Genomic DNA, 19,943 nt, shown 5'->3' on the forward strand with positions numbered 1-19,943 from the left:
CCTCCCCCACCTCCTCCCTCCTCCTCCCCGTCCCCCTCTTTCTTCTTCCTTTCCAGTTTTATTGAGAAATAATTGGCGTATAATTGTATATGTTTCAGACGTACAGCATGATGATTTGGTTTACATATATTGTGAAATGATTACTGCAGTAGGTTTACTTCACATCTCTCATCTCATATAGATACAATAAAAAGAAAAGAATAAAAATTCTCCTGGTGATGAGAACCCTTAGGAAATATTCTCTTCACAGCTTGATTGTAGGTCACACGGCAGTGTTAGCTGTAGTCCCCAGGTTGTCTTATAACCTTCTTGTCATTCCCCATCCCCCAACCCCTGCCCCTTGTAACCACAAATCTGATCTCTTTTTTTGAGTTTGGTAGTTTTTTGGTTTTTGCTTGTTTGTCTTTGTTTCTTTGTTTTTAGCTTCCACATGTGAGATCCTACAGTGTTTGTCTTTTTCTGTCTGACTTATTTCCCTTAGCTTAATGCTTTCAAGTTCCATCCATGTTGTGGCCAATGGTAGGATTTTCTCATTTTTGTGGCTGAATAATATTCCATTGTGTGGAATGTGTGGTATATATGCCACCACTTCTTTATCCATTCATCCTTTGATAGACACTCAGGTTGTTTCCATATCTCGGCTGTTGTAAATAATGCTGCAGTGAATGGAAAATATCTTTTTGAGTTAGGGTTTTTGTTTCCATTGTATATATTCCCAGTAGAATTGCTGGATCAGATGGTAGTCTTATTTTTAATTTTTTGAGGAACCGCCATATTGTTTTCCATGGTGGCTGGCTGTACCAATTTACGAAGTGCACCAGCGTTCTCTTTTTTCCATACCCTCACCAACATTTGTTATCTCTTGTCTTCTTGGTGATAGCCACCCTAACATGTGTGAGGTGATATCTCATTTTGGTTTTGATTTGCATTTCCCTAATGACGAGTGATGCTGAGCATCTTTTCATGTTCCTGTTGGCCATTTGTATATCTTCTTTGGAAAAATGAAAGGGTATGTTGCTCACTTTTTAATTGGATTATTTGTGGTTTTTTGACATGTTCTTATTCCTTTCCATTTCCAGGGATTTCCTGAAAGCTGGAGACAAGGAGAACATTTTTAACGCAGATCATTTCCCTCTCTGGTACCGAAGAGCTGCGGAGCAGATTCCAGGGAGCTTCGTCTACTCCATCCCGTTCAGCACAGGTGGGGGTCCTTGTTAGAGTTGGGACTCTGTCTGTCTGGTCCTGCTGGCCCGGGCATTGCATGCAGAGTGTAGTGGGGGCCATCTGAATGCTGGAGGGAGCCAAGTTCTGTCTTGAGGACCAATGCTGAATATTGGCCCAGCACTGAACCATTGACCTGTTTCATAAATACAATGGCCCCAAGTAAAATGAAGCTTTTGCTTAACTGAAGTGTGAAAAGAGCATTTCACAAAGCAGGACTGGTACTTTTTACTGTGTGGAATTTGAATACAAACATCTCAGTAGATTTTTTTTAATGTTATCATGGCCCCACTTGGAGAAAATTCATGCAGACATACCATCCTTTGCCAGAACTTTCAGTGAATCACATCACTTTGGAGGCCCACAGTCTCCCCATCAGAAACTAAATTGATTCAAATCAACATGCAGGAGTGAGCGCTGAGATTTTTGTGTAGACTTGTGATATCCTGACAGAGGGCTGCAGTGACCCAGGAAAAGCGCATAACCTGTGATTTTTCTAGTCCTAAGATTTTATATTATAAAAAAACTAAGGTTGCCTCCCTCCAAAAAAGAACTGAACACCATCTTATTTCAACCATGTTTAGAAGCAAAACACACTGAACATACTTTTCAATTGTCCTTGGCTTTTTCTTGTCTCACGCAGCTGATAGTTTTTGGTGCTCATTTTGTGGAAGGCTCTGACTGTGCCTTGTAGCAACTTCAGAGATGAATAAGACCTAGTTCTATAAACTTGGATTGCTTTAGACACTTCAGTCTATACTTATGTTTTATATTAGAGCCACCGTATTAGTCTTTTTCAAGCATTCCAAAATCAGCCCTAGTGGCGGTTTTCTGGTGCTTAGTGTCAAAGCCCCTTCCTTGGTTCTTAGCACTTGCTCATTTCCATGAATGAAAACATCTTCAGAAAGAGTGCTTTCAAAATTTGCAGAAGACACGTTGGCAAGAGTTATCTAATAACTAGTTGCATGGACTCGTTAGGAAGAGAGTCTCTCATTCATGAAGATATTCAAGGAAAGGCCAAATGCTACTGTAGAAATTCCCTGAGCAGGTAGAATTTTAGAGGAGATTATCAATTAGTTTCCTTCCAGGAAAAACTGAAATTCTTGGAGTCTGTACTCCTTTGTACCCATGGCCACACACACGTGTGTTCTCAGATACAAATGTCCGGGTGACTAAGACTCTTTCTTTATGTTTGTTTGGATGACACTTTATTGCTGAAAATACCAACCGAGAGAACAGTGAACTTTCTCATTCTGCTGCAAACCTGTCAACGTCTTCTCTTATCATGCAATCTCATGCTCCTTTCTTTGTCTTGGGATTCTAAGAAAAAAAAAAAGAAAAAAAAGAACTTAGCTTGCTAGATTTGGACTGGAAGCAAGCATGAAGTTCTTCTTTTCCGGCAGGGTGGATTTTGCTCAAAACTGGACAAAGAAAAGGAGCAGTCAGAAAAAAGAGCAATCCCCGAAGTGTTCTGTGTGTGTGTGCTTATGAATGATGGCCCCTTGTATGGGTTTCTTCTTTTACTCTTCACCATTTTCCCTACAGAGACTTATGTCTGGGAAAAACAAATTCTGGCTAATTGAGGCTGTTGTAGAATTGGTTTTTGGCAAGTGGGGTTGTCAAAGGAATTTACCTTGTTCGTGATAAAGTTAAGGATGACTTCACATCTTAGGAGATTTCATTCTTCCTTTTGGTTCGGAGAATGTAACATCACCAAGTACAAGTGTTATGATGAAGCTGTCTTATTGTTTCTACCATGTGTTGATTACCTGCACACATTGGAAAACAAGCTGGTTTTTATTACTGCTTAGGCTTGAGCCAGGAGAAGGTTCTCAGTTGCTTCAGTCATAAGCGTATTCAAATTCAGGTCTGCCCTCTCCATTTCCCAGTTCATATTGGATTCCATTCATGGAACACCTTTTATAAGGCAAGCATTGTGCTAACAATTATCAACCAAGGTGGGAGGGGGGGGTGGTTGAAACCTGTGCTCAGGGTCTTTTAATTTATGGATATTGGAGCCATTGTTAGTAATTGCAAATGTCTTCATACTAATGCCTTATTGTTACCACATTAATAAGAGTTTGGAGTAAGGATTGAATTCCAAGTCTATCCCTGATTGGAATGGTTTTGCTAAGAAAAACTGGTCTTGAAATTAGAATTTTATAACTCAGTAAAGTTGTAACGAACAAACCAAAACTAAAGTTCCCAACTTGTAAAACAGTTTCAAAACTTTATCTCCTGTAGCTCTCCACAGCTGTATTTAGAGAGGCAGTGTAAATATGATCACTAACACAAGTAAACACTGTAATTAGTAACCACAAATCACAAGAGAAATGTGGTCCCTCCAGTGGTGCTTAATAATTTTGATGTGAAAAGGCTGGACACCCCCCCCCCCGCCCCCAGTGTGGCAGTCATAACTCAGTGCACTGATTCCTTCAGCTGACAGGACTGTCTACACAGCACCTGTGGCCTAACAGAGTTGGCCAACTCTGAGTCTGGGAACCATGCACTAACACAATCTGCAGAATTGGTGGCCATGGGCCATATGATTACTCTCTTAACCTGGGCACACAACCATCTCCATTTTTGTTGTGATGGTTTTTCTTCTTTCAGGAATAGTCAACAAAAGCAATGTGGTGACAGCGAGTACCTCCATCCAGCTCCTCGATGAACGGAAATCTCCTGTGGTAGCAGGTAAAGGATGGATTTCAGTCAATTAATAGAAATAAGCATGGCATCCATTTATCTGGCCAATGAGCTGCTTCTATGCAGCATGTTTATTCTTCACAAAATAAGTTTTGAAAGGAACCAAAAGCTAACACGTACTTCTTCCTTAGCTTGGTGTTATCTTCACCAATTCAGGATTCTGACTGGTTGTGTTTGTTGTGACAACAAAAATCTTTCCCAGTACTCTTATTCTCAAACCAGTAAGAAATTGTTGGTGCATGCAGAGGAGAATTTCTTGAAAGTTGGCAGTGTGCTCATTTAAAGTAAGCTCCATATCTCCCACTGCTACATCATTAGGATAACAGTGGGCATACTAGGCAATTGTGGGTTTGTTTTAGGCACACACGAGCCGAAATGTGCCTTCTCTGGAGAGCCTGAGATTTTTACCTCTCTCATCCTGCTGAGGAATTGAAGTTAGATGTATCTGTAGGTGCCGGCTTTGGGACCAGGTGAACGCCAAACCATTTCATGATGGAGGGTCTTAAATTGTCAAAGAAACCCTGGCTCTGGCTTTTGCCATCTCTCTCACTCTCAAGAATGTCAGTAGACATCTGTGGCCGGCGATGGGCTTTCATTGGTGGTGTTTGGCCTAAAGGGCTGGAAACTGCCACAGGTGCTCCTTTGGGGACAGCTGCTGACAAAAATGGAGTCTACGGGCTTGTCTGGCATGTGGTCTATTTCTGACATTGTCGTATCCATTGGCGGAGGGTGGATGAGACCCTCCAAATTCCATCCTGATATTGGCTAGGTTTACCAAAGGGAGTTGTTCTGCTTCCAGACAACCTCTCTCAGTAAGTTGTACTGTAGGGGGCTTTGAACATCAACTGCTGTGTCTGCACACCATGAATATTTGTGGGAAGGATTGCAAATGGAGCAGATAGTTTTGAGTGTGGTTGTTCTCTGGCTGGAAAACACCAGGCTTCTTTCCCCACTTTATTTCTGACTTAGTCTATGTGTCATCATTGTATTAGCAGGGATCGAAAGACCTGGGGGCAATTTCCCTGGTTATTCCTGGCTTTTTGGATACGGCAAGGAAGACTGTCTTATGTATCTGACCTGTAGATCATCTTGAACTAGGCAGACCTGTAACTAATCAGCCAGGAGATCAGGGCTCTGAGGATTCACAGCTTCTGTCTTTAAATTTTGTCACTTAGCATCTCATGTTCCTTGAAGAAAGTAGGAGACAGGATCATGTAACTTAGCAGGGTTTATTTTTGCTCAAAGGAAGTCAGCCTTCCTTACCTCTAGGGTGACCCAGCCAGCTAGTTCTGGAGGCATGTTATCTCCCTGGAACAGGGCCACGTGCAGCAGCTGTCAAAGATGTGGCCTGACCAAAGTGACTGGCCAACTGTTTGGAAGTTTCTTAAAACCTTTTCATGGGGTGCCTGGGTGGCTCAGTTGGTTAAGCATCTGACTTTGGCTCGGGTCATGATCGTGGTCTGTGAGTTTGAGCCTCGCATCGGGCTCCGTGCTGTCAGCTCAGAGCCTGGAGCCTGCTTCGGATTCTGTGTCTCCCTCTCTCTCTGCCTTTCCCCCACTCATACTCTGTTTCTCTCTGTCTCTCAAAAATGAATAAATGTTAAAAAAAATTAAAAAAATTAAAAACCTTTTCCTTAGTTTTCTCATTCAGTCATCATGAAGGATGCTCTGTGTCAGCCCTAAGGTGGTGGTGCCCATCCCAGCCACTTTTGTCTAAGCTTGCAAACTAAGCTCAAATGTTTCCAAATGCCTATTGTTTTGTCAATGTCTGTTTGGCTCAGTATGGATGAAATGTGGACTCAGCCTGGGTACCGTGTATCGAGTCTGGAGAAGAACGTGAGTTTTCCAAAATGGTTCATTTGTCTATGCTGGTCTACTGTTGAGTTACACAGATGGCCAGAGAACACAGGCAGCTCACAAGACACGGTTTGTCCAGCTGTGAGTGGGTGGAAGAGACGGTCCTCCTGTTTACTGCTACTCAGTGTGTGTCAACTGGTCCCTGTCTTCATAAGATAATTACAGAGCAAGACGAAGAAGCAAGGTTATCGAAGAAGCTGTATTTAGTACTTACCTTTTAAAACTGGTAGTTATTAACCTTCTTTTTAAAAGTGTGTTTGGTAGGTGTAGGATAAAACAGATTTGCTCAGTTTGATCTTGAAGGCTGCCATGGAGGAGGCACCATGAAGGCAATGACCTCAAGAGGACCTTTCTGTCGCCAAAAGCAGAGTGGCCTCCTCAGCACTTCCCACAGATTGCATTGACTCTGACTCACCCATCCTGTCACTGTGTGATTAGTTTCGGTAACTTTCTTCTGTGTGTTTTCCTCAAATTAAGTAGACATTGTTTACTACTCTAAAGTAAAAAAGGTCATTTTAATTGGGGAAGAAGCCTTGTTTTGGCAAGTGAGGATGAATATGTGAGCAGGCCTGCTTCCCCACCAGTGTGCCTCCAACTGCAGATGGAATACGGCCAACTGGCAGTAATTTGGGGTCTCAATGAAATCCTTGTGTTCAATTGAAAAGTATATGGAAGGAAAGGTGTACAACTTTGCAAATCATTATCAAGGATACCTTTGAAAGGCCAGCTCTCAAGCCTGTTCGGGTGTTCTCATGTTCACTGGCTCTCAGTGTCTGTTTGGGACAGAAAGAGTTTCTTGTTTTGTTTTGTTTTTGCTTTATCCTCTTTCTTTCTTTCTTTTGTCTTGTTTTATTTTTTAAACAAAACATTTAGATACTCATCTGTCAATGACATCTTTGCAGAAAGGGCAGTCAAACTGGGAAGGATTCCATTTATGCGTCAGCCTGGTGCATAAATGGGCCCCATCCATCTTTTTGGCCCATGACATTGCTTACAGTCCTTCTCTGGAGGGACCTGCCAGCTTTCCAGCTGCCACTAGTGTGCTGAATTTTCTTACTTGCTTTCCCACTGCAAAGGAAGAAATGGTAGGACTTTCTCTTTGGCTTACCAAGTCTCTCCAGAGCCCTGGAGCCTCCTGTGTATGACAAACCTCTCCTCCATTTTTCTGTTCTTATTAGCAATGCAAACCATGGACTGTGAAGTCCATATAGGTTTGTCACTCACTCTGTAACTTACTAAATATGTGGTCTTGGGTCTCCGAAGGTCTATCTCAAATAACATTGGGATCATTACCTCTTTCACCTTACTCTGGCTTGATTTGGGGGTAAAATGAGAAAACAAAATACTGGACTATGAAGAAGTATAAAAATGCTAGAATTTGGGGGAACCTATTTTTACCTTCAAGCTTATTCATTCATTCACTCATTTATTCATTGAATATTTCCTGACCTCCTTCCTTTACCAAGCACTCTAGATATACATGAATAAGATCCAGGCTCCATAATGACATTCCCTTCTTCCCTCCAAACACATGTAAAATAGCAGTTATTTTTAAAGCCATGTCCACACAGGACAGGTGAAGAGAAAAGCTGGATAATTACCTAGAAGGTCCTGGAGGTAAAAAACTTTGTTCTTTTCACCTCCTGTTCCTCAGAACAGAACCCCTGTTCTGAAGTATAGTAGATTAAGCCTCAATAAGAATTCTATAAATTGAGTTGAACTTGTAGAAACCTGTTTTGCCCTCATTTTGTTATTACTGACTTGAGTTCCATAAATTACTTAGATCATGGTGTTAATTCCCTATGCTGTTCTTCGTGGGACACTGGGCCATATCGGCCAACAGTCACAGGCACTGATTCTACCATTAGAGGATGGAAATGACATAGAGAAAGAAACGCACAGAGGGAAGAATTGAGCCATCAGGGAAGGTGTAACTATGCAGGGAACTTCTTCCCTCCTTGGACAGTTTGTCTGATCCCCTCCACCCCCCATTGTCCTTCTGGACTCTAACAATACACAGTACATAATCTCAGTTTTTCTAAATAAGTTCAGGATTGGGGATTTTTTAAATAACAGAAAATAAATTCTGATTTTTTTTGCATTTGCTTTAAAATGTAAATTTTAGCACATCAAAATCTAAAACCTCTTCTCCAAATGTGCCAGTTTGATTTCTTAAATGAAATGAAAAACCTCTCCAAAGGCAAGGACTGTCCCAATTACCTTTTTATCCCCAGCGCTGAGCACAAAGGAGGTTGACATGTGGTAAATGTGTCAAAACAGTAGATGAATCAAGGAAAATGGGCTTCATTTTCATCTGCTCTGCGTAGGTCCATAAGTTTACAAGTTTTACCATCCACATGATGGGAACACAGTATTTGACTGAAACTCTAAGAGAAGTAGGCAGCAGCTAAAACTCCAATCCATGCCCTGGTGATATGATGCAGACCATGATGGATATTTTAAGAAATAGAAAAACTGTGTAGTACTCCATCCTAATGGCAGCTGTGCTGGCCCAGTAGTTAATCTCTATGTCAGTAAATGTCTTTTCTGAGGTCTGAGCATTAAAGTGATATTTATAATAGCCAATCTGATCATCAACATAAAGAAAACTAGATTAGAGACCATGGAGGCATTGTTTTCCTACAGAAACAGTTTTTAAAACAGATTTTAAGTATAAAATTTGATTATTTTTAGTAAATAAATAATTGAGTGGGAGCAGGGCTCTGACCTCCTGGTCTGCTTCTCTGCAAGAAACACAGGTCATGTTAAATTCATTCATTGGGGGAAATTTGAAAATGTGGGTTATGTGATCTAATTTGCATAATTCTAGACAGTATAATAAGGGGAATGCTTGATATTAGGACAGATGATCTCATTTTAACCAGCTAATTAGGAAAGAGATGAAATTCCCATTGACCACTATCTATTGTCAGGTATATGATATTTAAACTGCACGGACTATTTCATATGTACTCTTCATTAGAACTGGATGAATAATGTTGGCAAAATGTTATAGGCAGATACTTAGTTTAACAACATTCCTTTGATGGGATTTCACATATTTGATATAAATGAGTTATCTAGTGTGGCAGGAATTGAGTCAAGTGTGCGTAGATAAGCCTCTAGTTTGTCAGATCTGAGCAAAGGGAGTGTTTTATCTCCGCAGACATTTAGTACTTACTGATTAAACCAGTAATTCTCAACCAGGGTCACTTCCCTCACACCCATGGGGCAGTTGATTGCATGCAGAGACGTTTTTGTCACAACTGGCTAAAGGGGGGTGCTACCAGCCTCTAGTGGGTCCAGGTCAGGAATGCTGCTATGTATCCTCTGAGGCTCATGACAGCCCCTCCAAACAACAAGGAATTATCTGGTCCAAAATGTCAGGAGGGGAGAGATTGAGAAATGACGGGCAAATGTCAACTTTTAGTGCTTTCAAATTCACTGCTTTCCCTTCTTGGGCTCCTTTATAAATGATTTTGTTTTATTTTTTTATTGTGTAATTAAATTATTCAGTAAATGTGTATCTAGCATCTACCGTGTATGTTGTGCTGGGGATACAGCTGTGAACAGCCACCCTAGACATCACTGTGGAGTGTATTGAGGGATTGTTGGTTGATACGATAGGAGGGCGCCGTCAGCATGCCGTACCCGGAGGCCGGGGGACAGCTGCCCGAGGAAGAATCCTTCCACCCAGATGCCACGGCACTCCCTGAAGATACTGAGACAAACCAAGTTGCTGCCAATGGAGAGCTTCCATATGTGTAGGACATATAGATCACAGACAAGTATTGCATGAATGGAGGGAGGGAGGGGGGAAGGAGCCAGGCAGACTGGTAGTGGTAAATGCTCTATAGAGAATAGACCAGGATAAAGAGATGAGGTGAGGCTGGCAGTGGCAAAGGCAGGGATGTGTGCCCATCTTCACACATGTACGTTTGGCTGTGTGGTAGGGGCAGTGCTTCTCCAGATCAGGGGATAGGGTGGGTCAGGGAAGGCCCGACATGAGCAGAGTCCTAAATGGTGAGATGCAGCCATCTGCAAAGATCTGTGGGCAGGGCATTCCAGGCAGACAGAACAAACTTGTCCAGGAATCTTGAATGAGATCCCTCACACATGTTGTAGCCATGTTCCAGGTGGGTACTCTGAGACACGGACAAGCCTCTCGGGTTTCAGGGGTATTTGCTGGGATCTTAAAGCAGGACTGATGGGCAGGTGGGCAGATGACCCAGGGAGAGGTGGGGAACCCAAGGCAGTTCTTCATTATAAATATTAGCTATAAGATAGGGCTTTTCTATGTGTTTGGCATTTGGTTCTCTCTCTCTCTCTCTCTCTCTCTCTCTCTCTCTCTCTCTTTCCTTTTTTAAGCTGACAAACAGGAACAGTGCAGGGGCAAAAAGAGGTCTAAGCCAGTATGACTGACAACAGCAAACCTCATAGAAATGGATTAATGATGTAGCTACTAATTATGCCATAGATCAAGTCTGCCACAGAGAACAGCTGCCCCGCATGCCATGGTAGCCAGGGATGGGGGCGCGGTAAGGACTTCTGCTCCAGGAATAAAAATAGCCCAGAAGTTTGAGAAACTGGATCCCATGTGCTAACTCTCCAGGACACTCACTGCCAAGAGTCACTGTCCTTTTATAAACCTTATCAAAAGCTCCAACATGTCCTCCACCCAAAAATCAGCAGCAGAACTTTCGGATAACAGGTCCTCACCCCTGCTTGTGTGTGTTCTGAATCAGTAAGCAAAGACCCTTCTTTTTGAGGTCATGGTGTGATTTGGGCATTAAAGCCAATGTGAACCGAGGGTTTGGCAGTGAGCCCAGGGCCGTTTCGCCCCTCTTGTAAAATGAGGTTGACTGGTGCTTCAGCCGGATTTCTAACAGCCTAGTTTTTAAAGATGGGGATTTGTTTCATCATCACAGAAAAGGAAAGAACTGACTGATAATGGAGAATTACTTACACCCAGATGCTGTCTTGGGGGACCTCTGGGGTTCTTGTTGAGAGAAATAAATTTGCTTATAAATAAATACACGTACAGTGTTTGGCAAATGCCTCCAGTGAGTGCTCAATCATGAGTAGCTGCTAAACTGTCATTACTATTGCTTCTGTTGTTAGAATGATGGTTGGCTACACCCGCCACTACTCACTAGCCAGTGCTTATTGTCATGTGCTGTTCTCTGTGAGAACTTGCATAGGAAATACCATTACAGTATCTTGACATGTTTCACAAAACTTTGAAACTCACACTTTCATGTCCCCATGTACCCAGAGGTTGGCCAGCTGCAGCCCATGGGACCAAATCTAGGCTGCAGTCTATTTTGTTTGGTTTTCTTATAGCTTCATTGAGATATATTTCACATACTGTAAAAACTCACCCACATAAAGTATACAGTGTATTGGATTTTAGTGTATTGAAAGAGTTGTGCAACCATCGCCACAATCTAATTTTAGAACAATTTCAACATCCCACAAAGAACCCCTTGTACACACACAGTCTCATTCTTGATATCTTATTCCCTACCCCAGCCACAGGATACCACAAATCTACTTTATGTCTCTATGGATTTGCCTTTTCTGGACTTTGCAGATAAATGGAATCACAACAGTACGTGGCCTTGTGTGATCAGCTTCTTTTACTTAGCTTAATGTTTTCAAGGTCAATCCATATTGTAGCATGTGTCAATACTTTGGGTTTTTTTTTTGTATTGCCAAATGATATTCTATTGTTTGTACATACACCATTTTATTTATCCATTCATCAGTTTATGGACATTTGGGCTCCCACCTTTTAGCTATTCATAATGTTGATATGAACACTCATGGACAGTGGACATGGACAAGTTTTTGTGTTGACACATATTTCCGTTTGCCTTGTGTAGACACCTAAGAGTGGAATTTTGGCATCATATGGTAATTCTATGTTTGATATTTTGAAGAGCTATCAAGCTGTTTTCCAGAGTGGCTCCACCATTTTACGGTCTCACCAGCAACGTATGAGGGTTCCAATTTTTCCACATCTTGATCAACACTTGCTATTGTCTGTCTTCTTTATTTTAGCCATCCTGGTGGGTGTGAAACGATTTGCATTTCCCTAATAACTAATTATGCTGAGCATCTTTTCATGTGCTACTTGAATTTGCTCATAAGAGAAATTTATTTTCAGATCCTTTGCCCATATTTAAGTTACATTATGTGTCTTTTTATTATTGAGATATGAGTTCCTTACATATTCTGGATATAAGTACTTTGTCTGATGTCTACCAGCTGTTTTTGTAAATGACATTTTATTGAAATACAGCCATGCCCTTATTGTCTATGGATGCCTTTCTGCTAAAATGGCAGACCTCAGTAGTTGGATAGAGACCTTATGGACTATAAAGCCAAGAATATTTAAAAAAATTTTAATGTGTATTTATTCATTTTTTGAGAGACAGAGTGTGAGTGGGAAGGGGCAGAGAGAGGGAAACAGAGAATCCGAAACAGGTGCCAGGCTCTGAGCTGTCAGAACAGAGCCAGACGCGGGGCTCGAACTCACAAACCATGAGATCATGACCTGAGCCGAAGTCAGACGCTTAACCAACCGAGCCACCCCTTTTTTTTTTAATGTGTATTTTAAAGCTAAGATATTTAATACCTGGCTCTTTATAGACAAAAGTTGCCAACTCTTGCTTTAGAAAAAATATGTCACAATCTATTTTTTTTTTAAAAACACAAAACACTGATTTGTTCCTTCATTTATTTAACATCTTTTTATTTTATAAAAATGAAGTGGATTTTTAAATCAGAGGCTATGTAAGTAAATGTTGAAGACCGAGCTTCATGTATCAGAAGGTGCCCATCAGTTGTGCCTAATGTTTTTGTATATGTGGTTACACAGAAATCCCAATCAAAGATCCTAAGCGTTCTAAAAATATATGCTCTCATTGTCAGTCAAGACAGTGATTTACTTAATCTTCGCTCTAGTTTATAAACCTCTGAACAGTGTAATCAGCATAATGCTCGGTAGAGCATTGGAAATGCCCTCACATGCTTTGGAAAAACAGTTTATGGGATTTTTTCCCCCCCAGCATGGATCATGAGAGATTTGGGGATTTATTTAGTTGCCTTTATCCAGGCAAATCTCCTAGTGACCTTGTTGGGATCTTGATCTTATTTAAGACTAGAATATGTGACTCATGCTAAGTCAAGTGCCCACAGAGGAAAAGTGAGCTGACCTGAATCTCCCCTCCTGGAGAAGGATGGACATCAGCAGAGTCTGCAGTAGGAGCATAAATGCTCTGCCAGTCAGTCCGAGGACTCTCTTACTCATGGAAAATGCTTTGGCTGGTTGGTGGTGGGAAAGGGGGACAGTGCGGATCAGAGACTTGCACCCACCAAGAGCTCCTGGGTTCTATTCTGGATGAAAATTTCTACGTGAGACCAGGATAAGTGTCTAATTGTCATTCCTACTTTAAGAACAAATTATATGTGACCAGGGTGAGGCCGATGGGAGTGTATGATTGTCTTTAAACAAAAAAAGAAAATTTTGGAATGAAACCATAGTTTATGGTCATTTTCCATGCTTTTGCTTCACTAGCCTACTCCTACCAACTTCCAGATTTGTGCTGGTATAGTCAGGTTTTTAAGCCAAAATTATTTTTGTTATTGAATTATTTTGTGTCATGCATTTCTAGGTCTCTTATGCCATAGGATTTTTCCACATGTCCCCTCCTTCATTCTCTCCAGAACCCACCCCAGACAAGTTTCATCCGCAGTGAAGCACTTCTCAAGGTCACCTATAACCTCCACATTATGGAATCCAGCTACAAATATTTATTATCTTATAGTTTCCACGAGTCAGGGATCTGGGTGAAGCTTAACTGGGTCATCAGGCTCAGGGTCTCTCACAAAGGCTGCAGTCAAGGTACTGGCCCAGGGTCTTTCACGAGGGTGCAGCGAAAATGTTGTTGGGGCTGTGGTCTTATCTGAAGGCTCAGCAAACAGAGGAAATGCTTCCGCAGTCACTCATGAGAAGCTTAGCAGCTGGTTGTTGGTCAGCCACCATCCTGACATCCTCACCATGTGACTGTCTCCACAGATGTTGACTTTCCTCAGAACAAGCAGGAGAGAATGAACACAATGGGAGCCAGAGTTTTTTTGTTACTTAGTCCTGGAAGTGATATTCTATGATGTGTACCTCATATTCTTTTTGCTAGAACAAGTCACTGGTTCCAGCCCACCCTCAAGGGGAGGCAGTTCAAAAAGGGCATGAGTACCTTCAAGAATCATCTGAAAAGCTGCCACAACCCACAGGGTCCTACATGATTGGACTCCTCGTTACCCTCTAACCTCAGCTCCTTCTGCCTCTACTTTTGTTCACTTGGCCACATTACCTTTACACTGTTCTTCAAACACATTAAATGTGCTCATATGTCAGGGCCTTTGGACCTGCTGTGCCTTCTCCCTGGGACAGTTTCCCTCCAGATATCTTCACCACTGGTTCTATCTTCTCCTTCCGGTTTCTGCTCAACTATTTTCTGAGGGGATTTCATGATCACCAAGTATAAAACAGAAACTCTTCCTCTCCCATATCCCCAGTACTCTGTGCCCGTCATACCTACTTCTCCACCACTTGATGTACATAGATTTTATGTCATTATCTTCTCCTTCTGGGAGATGTTAAGTTCCATGGGGCATATGCTTTATAGCTCTTATTCCCTCCTTCATCTCTGATACTTAGAAAATTGCCTGGCATGCAGAAGGTGCTTAGAAATTTATCAAATTATTTGACTTTGCATTGTTTTGTAACCATATTAACTAAACCAGACATACCCCTAACTTTAACTGATTTGGTGCTTATTGCTCGCACTTGAATGGCAGGACTCCACATTTTTCAGTTCTTCTCACATTTCTCCTCCCCCTTCCCCTTCCCCTTGTTTTTATAATTCATCCCTTGATCAATTAAAGTAGGTCTTGAGTCATTTTTCTTCAAAAACAATGCATGGATGGCATGCTCCCTAAACGGTTGCGTATCTGAGAATTGCAAGCTCAGTCTGGTTCCTTGTTAAGTGTCGTTTTTTTTGTTTGGTTTCTAGACTTTGGAATATTTAATTTTTCTTTAAAGTTTGAAAATTTTACCAGAATCCATTTGTTTCATTTATGTGTTTTTTTCTCTAATTTATACTGATTGAGACTTTCATGTACCAGGCAATAAGCTAGACTAACTTTTAATATTTTTTCCATTGATCTCTCTTATAAGAAGCCCTTCTCAATCTATATAATTGGAGTTTTTCTTTAGCTCAGGAAAGATGTCTTCTCAGGTTTTCTTTCCTTCTGTTTGGCAGGTTCTAATCTGTTTATTGGGAAAACCAAGTATCCATATTTTAGTTCTTTACCATTTCTCCTTCATTTCTATCATCTTCTGTTGCTTTCATCTGTATTTTTTCTTTTGAATTCCAGGAGTGAATATGCCTGTAATAGTGTTCTATATCACTGATTCAATATGTCCTAATGTTTCTTCTGTACCTCTGATGGTGACTATGGAAGATTTTATTCATTTATTATTTACTATTATTAGCCATTATTATTTTATTATTTGTCATTATTTTATGATTGTTTGCAATTATTTACTCCTTCCTTTCTTTTTTTTTTAAGTTTATTTATTTTGAGAGAGAGTACATATGCGCACACAGACAGGGGAGGGGCAGAGAAAGGGGGGCAGAGAAAGAATCCCAAGCAGGCTTCTGTCAGCAAGGAACCCGACATGGAGCTTAAACCCACAAACTGTGAAATCATGACCTGAGCTGAAATGAAGACTCAGACGCTTAACCGACAGAGCCACCCAAGAGCCCCTCCTTCTTTTCTTATAAGGGGACTGAATATCCTTGCCTATTGATAGGTCACTCCCTGTGCCAAATTACTGGACACTGTATGATTCTGTGCTCCTTAAGTCTGAACTTAGCCATATGACATCTTGTTGCCAATGGAATGTGAGTGGGTATAATGTACACCAAATCCAACCAGAAACTTTAAAAATTGTGCTAGGATATTTTTTGAAATAGATCTTTCATGCTTCTTCTGCATCTTGTGGGCAATGCTGCCTTTGTTCCTTTTTAAAAATATCTTTCAGAAGGTTCTGTTTAGGTTTCTTTCTTAATTTTAATCACCATTAAAATATGGGATGTTTGTGGGATGCTTGGTTGGCTCAGTCAGTTGAGCATCCAACTTTGGCTCAGGTCATGATCTCACGGTTTGTGAGTTCAAGCCCTGCATTGGGCTCTATGCTGACAGCTTGGAGCCTGGAGTCTGCTTCAGATTCTGTGTCTCCCTCTCTCTCTTCCCCTTCTAGGCTCACACTCTGTCTCTCTCTCCCAAGAATGAATAAACATTTAAAAAAAAATTTTTTTTAATATGGGATGTTTGCTGATGGACAGAGTGAATGACTTCCCCTCAGGGGTCACTTATTGTTGACTTCAAATCACACCTTGGAGACTAAGATAGAAGGCTAGTTGATAGGCACAGCCCCTAAACAAATGTCCAGTGTCTAGGTGTCCTCCATCTAGAGTGGCATTGCAGGACCAGTGAGAGATGCCATGTCCTACTGCCTGGTGATCTGACTACTTAGGTAAACCAAAGTCATCTGTAGTTTTCATTCCTTGTAAGAAACAATAGATAAAAGCTATAGCCCCTACATTGTGCTTATCTTATTGTACTCCCTTCATTTTATCATCCTATTATATGCTACACTGTTGAGATTCTTCATCTCTAGTGGAGGAAGACAGCAAGGTCTTAATGGCAGGTGTTGTAGGACTTAACTGTTCTCAGACATCTTATATGGGAGGAAGTGGTTTCCGTCTGGTTTGTGAAGTCCATGTCTCAGAGGAAAGATACCAGAATAAGGATAGGTTGTACATAGACTGTCTTCCTTTGCATCCCACTCATCTATCTGATGGGCCATATCTCTGCTTTGGATGTTGGGCATCCCTCCTGGAGGCTTGGATCTCATTGACCTGTATTCTCAGTTTCTAGATCCTCATAACTTTTTTTCAACTTTGTATTCATGAGTATTTCAATGGGCAACACTTCTTATTAGGCAGCGTCTAATTTCATCATTTTCTCAAGTAGCTGCGAGAGAGTGTGGCTGAATTTCTACATTCCCATTCTAAGAACATCTTTTCCAGCTCAGCAGAGTCATGGGTGATATAAGGACCTTCATTTTCCTCGGCCTTTTCATCTGATTTACCGGGTCTTGGTGAGACCAGAGTTCTGGCAGTGACACACTGGCTGGTGGATCGGTTTCTTTTCTCTGCCATATTTTAAGGTCAGTGCTAGCAGTGCCAGGAAAGCATCTCAACTGTGACTTCTTCAAACCAGTCACATCCCAGAAAGTGTCCAGATCCTGCATCCAAATTCCTGCTCCACTACTTACTAATGGTGTGAACTTGAACAAATAATCCAAATCCAGTGATTTTGTTTCTTTATCTGTAATGTAGCAGTAAAATGTCCACATTTTTTAAGTTTATTTATTTTTGAGAGAGAGAGAGAGAGAGAGAGAGAGAGAGAGAGAGAGAGAGAGAGAGAGAGAAGTTACAGAGAGAGGGGGAAACAGAGGCTCCAAAGTAGGCTCTGCACTGAGAGAGAGCAGAGATCTCAATGCAGGGCTCAAACTCACGAACCATGAGATCATGACCTGAACCTAAGTCAGATGCTCAACTGACTGAGCCACCCAGGCGCCCCAAATGCCTACATGTTTTGGTCAATACGAGGCTTAGAGAAAATGAAAGCATTACACTTGGGAAACAACTGGCACAAATTGGGTGCTCAATAAACGTTGAGTGCAGGACTATAATTAATATCATAATGCCATAGTCTGTTATTGTGGTTCACACTGATATTTGATATCAGTTCATATTGATATTGTGGTTCACACAGAATGCATGAAGAATAATGGGGGTTTGGTTGTATAATCCATGTTAACCCCATGCTCCTGCACCTGCATTTGTCAAACCAATAATTAATTATCTGTGTGACTTTGGAAAAGTCCCATTCCTTTTCCATGCTTCTAGTTCCCATTTGTAAACTAAGGACACAGAACTATATCAGGGTAGAAAACAGGTTTAATCTTTATTGTTAACTCTAGGTAATCAGTACTGGGGACTGAAAATACAGATTTAAAAGGATTCTGAGGCAGTGGCTGAGCTCAGGAGATGAATTTTCCGTGATCTATTCTCAATGCCTAACATGGGTAGGGAGGCTGGTCACAGCTATCCCAAATTTGTCAGGTCTAAACTAAATGTTCTCTAGGGATTGTCTCAACTCCCAATCTTCTAGTTCCTTTTCTGGGTCTTCTTGATGGGCCTTTGTAATTGGTGACATCCTGATAATAAATGGATATTTACTACCAGTGGAGTGAGAAGTTAAGAATCTGAAAGGAGAGTGGTAGACAATGAAGCCGCTTCTCCAAATGGAAATAGAGTTTCTTTGAGACTTCATTGCAATTAGAGCAATAAGAAAGAAAGAAAGAAAGAAAGAAAGAAAGAAAGAAAGAAAGCAAGCAAGCAAGCAAGCTTGCCTGGGATTCTCACTCTCCCTCTTCCTCTGCCCCTTCCCTGCTCATGAGCGTGCACCCTCTTTTGATAGTTCCCTAAAGTTATGCATATAAACCACATCCCAGTGATGCCATGTAGGGTTTGGAACATCATTTGCTGGTAGGTTTCTGTCCATTAACATTTAGCAATGGATACACTAGTGGGTTTAACCAAACCAGAAAGAGTTATTTCCTGATTTCCAGTTAAAAGTTATAGGTTTCTAGCAGTCATAGTTATATTAATGTGTACCACACATAGATTATTTTAGAAATTGATTTATCTACTTCCTTTGATATTTAGGATCTAAGACAAGAGTGTCTTATTTCTGGGGTAACTTGGTTAACTCGGGTAATGGGACTGGACTTTTATGAATCTTCAGGAGGAAATCATGTGAATCACTTCTCAGTCTTGGAATTTTGTGAGGAAGAATAAAACACCCAGTTGTCCACTGGGCAGTTTATCCATCGTAAGCACAACATTCTCCCTGCAAGTCAGGGGTATTTGCCTTAATTGTAAAAGCTTTTCAGGCATCAGTTTCCCGCGAGGTCTTCTCTCTCTACAGTTTCTATTTGCAGGCAGGGTCTATTCTTTATACTTCCTTTTTATATGCCTCACTTCAGACAGCTGTAGCATCCGTTGGGTCCTGCTATTGTAAATTTGTGATCTCAGGCAAGACCAAAATCACCAGTCTGTAGTCATACGGTTCCACTCAGTATGATGAGAAACAATATTTTAGACGGTTTTCTCAGAATCCATCCATACCATGCATGAATTTTGTCCACAACGTGCCTTTATCAAGGCTCTATGATAGAAGGGCATTTGTATAGGGGGATTTATGAATATGACAGCAGCAATAAGCAGCTGAAAATAATCTATGAGGCGTTTTCAAATTACCCCTCATGAGCTGTAGTCATTGTGAAAGATAATTTGTGGTTCTCACAGAATACCCTGCAAATTGGGTCTTTCATCTGCGATGTTTTTTGTAGTTGAAACATTTCATTTCTCATATTAGCAAGTGATAACTCTGCATTTGTTAATCTAAACAATTTGATTTATATTTTTCTGTGCTGAGAGGCTGTTGACATTTCAGGGTAAGTAATTATTTTCATTGCCAACTGCTGTTTGTGGTGACTGTAGGCAAAAGATCGAAATCTGAATATACATAGGCATTGTTTTAATCATTTGCCTTAAAGACTATTCATAAAACAGGAATCTGTTTGCCTGAGTTATCGTCTGTACTTAGAAATCTAGTAGGACATGGGTGTTGATGAGTGAGGATTCTAGCCACATTCAGGCTTTTCTGCGGCATATTGGAAGCTCTCTCATGTAACCACTGTGGGTGGGGGATCGGGGTTGACCTGCAGTGTCACCAAACCTCCGGCAGAACACTGTGCACTCACGATCTTAAGTCACAGTGGTGAGAGGAAGCACGTGTTATTGGCCTGGGTACCACCCAGCTTTTGTAACACTTGTTCAAGTATCTCAGAGCTGGTTGCCAGGATTACATGACCGATGCTCACAAAAACACCTCTCACCGTGCCTGGTACCTAGTGCAAGCTCTGGAAAGGTTTGGTGAAATTGGGACAA

General features: G+C 41.2%; 1 protein-coding gene across 3 annotated transcripts in view; it reads left to right on the forward strand.

Moving 5' to 3' along the window:
- The window catches only part of CACNA2D3 (calcium voltage-gated channel auxiliary subunit alpha2delta 3), an 860,144-nt gene that overhangs the window by 699,089 nt on the left and 141,112 nt on the right, over positions 1-19,943 (forward strand). For all 3 annotated transcript variants that reach the window (XM_043587660.1, XM_043587659.1, XM_043587661.1), the window contains 2 exons: positions 1,080-1,201; positions 3,835-3,915. In XM_043587660.1, the coding sequence (XP_043443595.1) occupies positions 1,080-1,201; positions 3,835-3,915 (203 nt within the window). The remainder of the gene's footprint in view (positions 1-1,079; positions 1,202-3,834; positions 3,916-19,943) is intronic.

The sequence above is a fragment of the Prionailurus bengalensis genome, chromosome A2 (assembly GCF_016509475.1).
Source record: "Prionailurus bengalensis isolate Pbe53 chromosome A2, Fcat_Pben_1.1_paternal_pri, whole genome shotgun sequence".
Taxonomy (NCBI): domain Eukaryota; kingdom Metazoa; phylum Chordata; class Mammalia; order Carnivora; family Felidae; genus Prionailurus; species Prionailurus bengalensis.